Source organism: Abramis brama (assembly GCF_963993115.1).
Source record: "Abramis brama genome assembly, chromosome: 15".
Lineage (NCBI taxonomy): Eukaryota > Metazoa > Chordata > Actinopteri > Cypriniformes > Leuciscidae > Abramis > Abramis brama.
This window is the reverse complement of record NC_139977.1, coordinates 6596496-6603450: the sequence shown is the minus strand read 5'-3', so window position 1 is coordinate 6603450 and position 6955 is coordinate 6596496. Positions and strand designations below refer to the sequence as shown.

Below are 6955 nucleotides of genomic sequence, written 5' to 3'. Positions count from 1 at the left end.
TTTAATAAGGGGAACTTTTGACAGATTTGATAATGACAATTAATAAAGCCACTGTTTGATCATGATGAGATCAAAAATGACATTTTTGACATTTCAAACTGTCACTCTGCTGTTTGGCTATCATTTCCATCAATAAAATGTCTATTTTTATTTATTTACTCATCAAGGAAATTGATGTGTGTGGGTAACACTACAATAAGGTTCCCTTTATTAACATTAGTTATCTACATTAGTTAACATAGAACTAACAATATAAATTATTCTAAAGCATTCATCAATCTTAGTTAATATTAATAAATTAGTAAAAAAAAATCACTAATACATTATTGAAATTGAAAATTTGTATCCAGTGGCATAGCATGGGAGTTTGCAGTTCATTGCAGTTCTTTCCAGCAGCCATTCCACCCTCAAGCTCTTATATTTACGCACTAATCCAAAATACACTTTGGTTCACACCTCAAAGGGTCTGATGTCCATCCGACACAGCTTGGCGTCAGTAGATGTGTTAGTGAGTGCAGGACTGGCACCGCTCCTGGCCGTGGGGGTTGCACGCTGGACAGCGCAGCTCTCTGATTGACTCATTGAAGCGGTTGGCCAGCATGGACAGTTTGCTTCCATGACAGAGGGAGCACGGCGCACAACCTGAACCTCCACACTGTCCACATGAGCCTGATTCCTGCTGCACAAACAAAACAAGTAAACGAACTGCAAGCAAAATGATAAAGCCAAGTGCACACTACATTACAAGCTTGCAGCTTGTTGCTCTTTCGTGTTTTAAGTTCACACAAATATGTATATTTTGTACATCATTTTCTAATGTGCATGTATTTCCTTCTTCTGCAAAAAACACAAAAGAAAATGTTTTGAATAACCCCAGGGCCCAAACAATAGCATTTTCATTGAGGCCTTTTTCAAAATACCTTCTTTCGTGAAAGTCACAGAGGTTTGGAAAGAATTGTTCATTTTTGTGTGAACTATGAATCCTTGTGAAAAAGCCTTGTGCTTAATTGTACTGAATGTGCACTTTTAGTTTAAAGCAATGTATTTGCAAATAAAATAAATAAAAGACAATTAGGTTCCACTTTATTTTGATAGTCCACTTTGGACATACTAACTATAAGTAACTGTGCAACTACATGTCAATTAACTCTCATTAGAGTATTAGTAGACTGTAGTAGACTTTCAGTAGACTGTTAGGTTATGGTTAGGTGTTAGGGTTTGGGTTAGGAGAATAAGTTGACTTTTAGTTGGCCAAGTTACTTATAGTCAGTAAAATATCTGTTGGGGAGCATCAAAATAAAGTGTTAGCAGATATTAAGCAGACAGTCTACTAATACTCTAATGACAGTAAGTTGACATGTAGCTGCAAAGTTACTTATAGTTAGTAGAATGTCTAAAGTGGACTATCGAAATAAAGTGTTACCCACAATTAAAGTGCACTTAGAGATATTAAACTTTTATTTTTACGTTTCTTGACACTTAAAGGTACAGTATGTAAGTTTCGCCACTAGAGGTCACTTTTTCAAAACAATAACAAAGGTGTGGTTTGATGATGCAGTGAATGACATGCTGCTATTTTTATTATACTTATATGCTGCAGTCGGCCATGCCGTTCCTTTCGCTTTGTTGTTTATGCATATATTATGATTAAAGTTAGTTGTAAACTCGCATTTTATTTTTTCTTATGATATACCCACAAGTGCTGAATTACTACTGATACAAGTCACTTTTATCTGACAAATTAAAATTGTGGGATAATGCAGCACAGTTTTACTAAAATCACACTAATGGGCTGTTTACACAACACCGTTTTCAACTAAAAACGTAAAACTTTTTATGCGTTTTGGCCATTCGTTTACTCGACAACAGCGTTTTGGGTGGCTGAAAACGCAAACTTTTTAAAACGGGTTTCAAAGTGCACGTTTTTTAAATCAGTCTCCATGTAATCAACAAAAACGCGAATCTCTGAAGACGATGACGTCATGCACATGCGTATTACGTGTTTAGTCTATAGTGTTTCATCGCCATCTAATGGCCTGGCAGCAGAATACAGCGTTTTTAGTCGTTTTTGCGGATCCGTGTGAATGGGGATCGTTTTGACAATGGTGCTGTCTGTATGCGGAAAACTCAAAGGAGAAACTTCTCAGTTTAAATGATATTGTACCGTAAACACACCCTAAATCATACCAAAATACATGTAAGTGTATTGAAATTTATGTTATAATGTTGTGCGTTCGCTTGGTGGCTGGTATGAGACACTTGTTGCACATAACAGCAAGTTAGGTCAATATTAAAATATCATATTAATAAAAGCTGGATGACTTGTGTTGCTAAATCGCATGCAACTAATTTTAAAATATATTGTATAGTGGAGAAAATACTGTATTACTGTTACTACAAATAAAGCTCTTTCTGATTATGCTGTATTGGCCACTTGACAAAATAGTGTTGTCTCTGAGGTACAAACACGTTACTCGCGGTAAATCAAGAAAACAAGACATTCACAGACTAACCGTGTTGAGCTACAGTAAATAACAATGATTAGTTTTCTGTCGACAAAGGTATCCAAACAGTTGCTCACCTGTCTAATAAACCGCATAATATATTAAAGTGTTAAATATACTTTGGTGTTGTACGAAATGTACAAGGATTTATGCCATGGATCATTATTTTCAATGGTGTTTCAGGAAAAGAGTCATCATTAATGATGAATTGTGTTTCAGCAGCAGATAACATTCTGCAAATGTCTTAATCATTGATTTGTGAATGTGAATGTTATGAGTTATAAAATACAATGCAGCTCTGAGAAACTACAAAGATATACTGCAGCCACTGTTGCAAACTACAGATCAATGAAACAATGGTCTGATCAGACAATGGTCTATGCCATATGCTTTTAACACTTTGTTCAGACTCTATGGGACAATCAAAAAAGCTACTATATAATAACATGTTGCCATCACATGGGATGTTTTGTCCCCAAGTTGAAATAAAGTAATGGAATACCTCTTCTCAATGTGTCGAATGATTTGAGATATCACTCATGTCCGTATCGGGTAAAGCGCATTGTGTATTTACAGTCTACTAAACTTCAGACAGTGGATACCTTTTGTTCAGGCATTACATCTGATTCCTCTGCATGGGGACGTGCTGTTCTATGTCTCCCTTTGCTCCTGGACTCCCGTCCAGGTGAACTTTCTTTTCGGTCCTGACTGCGGTGAGGACTCCTTCCAGACTCTCTCTTTCTCTGAGGAGCTCTGATAATCTTCAGGTTGCTGGTATAGATAATAATCTTTCCAAAATCTAATACGGGTGCCTGTAAAAACAAACACAGAATCACTAAGCAGCAGATTCCAAGAAGTACCATGATACTACAATAATTTCTTTGAATGTGTACCATAGTACTACCATCATAGTGTTTGAAATGACTTGAAGTACCATTTAAATAACATGGTACTTATATATGGTCTATCATTCAGTACCAAACTACCATGGTATTAACATTGTTCCCCCAACTTTTTGGAACAGCACCACCATCTGGTCAAAATGAAATAGAAAAAAACTATTTTAATGAAACTGGTCTTTAAAAAGTCCTTGTGTCATATAGAAAACAATGATACCAATGATGCCATATTTGGTCAAACTTGCTGTCCACCATGTTGAATTTTTTCACTCCTCCTAGACCGTTGGTCCTATTTTCAGATCATATTCACAACATGCCTGCAAAAAGTTATTAAAAGCTTTTTCATTGACCAAAACCGTTCTCTAATAACGCATCAACAAATTTGATAGCATGGCACTAGGCTGATTCTGGGCTGTAACTCTGCAATGTTTTGGCCTATTGACACCTATTGGTCTAAAGTAATAAGCAAGTTAATCATACAGTGAATGGATTTGTGATTGATTTTTCAGCCATTTTTACTAAAATCTAAACGTGTCTTTAATTACTTTCTACAGTTTTTCTGAAGCTCCCAGCAATGCTTGCATGTCTCATTGTTCCTTTTTGTGCTTGACCCTGTTAATTGCTGCTTGCAGCTATATTTTACTCTGGATCTATTTGACTTTAATAGACTTTTTAAAGTCAAGTCAAGAGAAAAAGGAAACCACTGGGAGAGAGATGGGGAATAGGATTAGGACATGACGCAGGCCAGACTGAAACCTGCATCCCCATGAGCCAACTGCCCTTTATGCGTCATGAGCCTGTGCACTACCCACTGTACCATGGCTGGCTTTATAAAATTGATTAGAATAAATGTTGGGGATCAGGGATCTTGTGATGAAAATATGATAAAGATCCTGTCAGTTTTTTTTGACATGTTGATATGCAAGGGAAGATCTTTGGCAGTTTAGTCTTTCAACAGCATGTCACAGGTGACATTTTAATGAAAATGTAAGCGTTATAGAACTATGTAAAAAAACAAACAAAAAAACAAATTAGCTTTCAATCTTACTTAAGGATCCACATTGTTTAGGTTTGTTCAGTCTATATATTTGAATGATGTTCTTTTCTTTTTCAGATTTGAGGCAGAGAAACAATGGAAAGCTGAGAATGTCCGTGTGGAGGGGATGTAATTGCATGCCTATGTTTAGAAGCTGTGTTGGAGTGTGGGTCTATTATTGGATCTGGAAACTATGAATTAGTAACAGTGTGGCATCAAAACTGAGTGGCAGGAAAAGTTTTACAGCATTCATTTTTCAGTGCCAGAATCAAACTAACTAAACATAATGAGGAGGACAATAAGGAACCCTTACAAAACACACATTGTGTTTCGCCCACAACAATTGACCTTTTGCTAAACATAGTTGGCCAGCTTAGTTACTGTTGCAAGATTTAAAGAATGTCCCATAGGAATAAAATGATTATTACTGTAAACAGAGCAATTTTCATCCTTATGTGATCATAAAGTGGGAAATATATATATATATATATATATATATATATATATATATATATATATATATATATAATTAATAGATGCCATTATTGGGCTGGAATGACATTGCAAGGAAAGCATTTATCAATTTTAAAGAAACTGATTACGCAGTAACATGGTTAAAAGCAGCAGAGTCTGAAAATCAGAATCAAGGCAAACACTTACCGTAGCGAATTGTAAAGAGAAAGGCCTAATTTGAAAGCAATGATAACATTAGTGAACAGAACATTTCCTCACTTTCTTTTAACACATTTCATTAGGGTACTCTTAAAGGTGCTGTATGTCATTTATGTTTTGACTGTACTAAAGTATAAAAATACATAATATCCATTACCTGTTGTTCATTCTATTATAGTGTATATGTATTATGTGTATTATAGCACACCTATACCAGTTTTTCTTTTTTCTTTATATTTGTATCTTATTCACATATCTTTTTTTTATTATTTTACTATCTGTGTACTGTTGTTGTCTCGGTTTACTGGAAGCTTCTTCTGTCACCAAAACAAATTCCTTGAGTGTGAAAACATACTCAGCAATAAATCTCTTTCTGATTCTGATTCTGATAGTATGTTTGCCGAGATTGAGGACACATGCTGACTGCTAAGTTCTAAGGGGGGATTTCTGTACATTTGTGTTTAGACCTATCCAAACAGCCAGATCGCAGACAGACAGCAACAGTTGCTCAGTAATAACTGATTGGACACTGAGGTTTTGAGGATCTGGTTGGTTTATCCACCCTATTTTCCAACGTAGAAGTAAGCTATTTGTGTGAGACTTCTGATTCATTTGATACTATATGGAAATAACGAGAAGAATAACAAACTGCAGTAAATGGGAAAACTATTTGCACAACAAACCAGTGTGTTTCAAGCAATATCAAGCAATATATAATACAAGCTGTGAAGACATTTTTACTATCAAAGTTAATGCTATTTTAATACTACAAGATTATGGCAAACTAAGTAAGGTTTTCTTTTCAATAATTTAATTATTTTTATGTTTATTAATATTAATTAATTACATTCATTTAGGGTTATTTTGGTTAGGGATTGGTTTAGGGTCAGTCACTTGTAATTATGCATAATTCACTACTATTACCATGTACCATGTGTATCTATAGATCACTTTCAAATAAAGTAAAATAAATGTCTTTTTTAGTGCAGGGTGTTCTTACTTTATTATCCTGTGGAAGATCTCCACAGGCCAGGGAATTGTATCCCTTCACTCCTCGATAGACGTTTATCCTCTGGGCAATCAGGCCTGTCGGAGGGAAGAAACTCTGGTCCTGCATGTCTTCTAAGCCACACAGATGTCCCATCTCCATCTTGGTGTGCATGAAGCTGTGAGGGTACTGCTCCTCTGGACTATCCAGCTCCTGTCCATCTTCATACACATGCTTCAGGACCCGGCCGCTGTACGACGAGGCCAGCTTGAACCTCACCTTTTTGGGCTTGCCCTCAATCAAGGTGCCTGGTTGCTCATGGAGCTCCTCCATAGTCCCTCTCATATGAAATTTCCAATGGTCTTGTAAAGAACAGGAGGAAGAACTGTGGAAGATAAGTGTTGAGGAAAGGCTGGGGCAGTCCAGCTGCTTTCCATAGTCCTGATGAATTATTGAGCAGGGGATCTTGTGCACAACAAGAGAGCTGGAAATTGAGACCTAATGGTTTCATCAAATAATGATGGTTGAAGGAGAGAAGCAGGTGTGTCTAATTTGCTTATGCATCAACTATAATGAACGCCAATATAGAGGTCTGCGCGGGACTGTTTTTTAAGTCCCGCTCCCGCCCGCTCCCGCTGGGGTTATATCCCGCACCCACCCGTTCCCGCTATATATACACTATTTGTTCACCCGCTGTCTGCTTAGAATAATTTTCCTCCCGACCCGACCATCCCGCTTAATATAGATCTCCCAGAATTTCACATGTACATTTTCACAGAGAAAATAAAAATGTAGTCTGCACAAACATTTTTTATTATTATTTTATTCGCCTTGTCAATATACAAAATTTAACATT

General features: G+C 36.4%; 1 protein-coding gene across 1 annotated transcript; it reads right to left on the bottom strand.

Annotated features, from left to right (window-relative positions):
- Window positions 1–505: 505 nt before the first annotated feature.
- grxcr2 (glutaredoxin and cysteine rich domain containing 2) lies at window positions 506–6432 on the bottom strand (the record flags this gene model as incomplete). The annotated part of the gene is made up of 3 exons (XM_084138211.1): window positions 506–679; window positions 3107–3316; window positions 6112–6432. The coding sequence occupies 3 exons, from the start codon at window positions 6430–6432 to the stop codon at window positions 506–508; spliced, it is 705 nt and encodes a 234-aa protein (XP_083994337.1).
- Window positions 6433–6955: the final 523 nt, after the last annotated feature.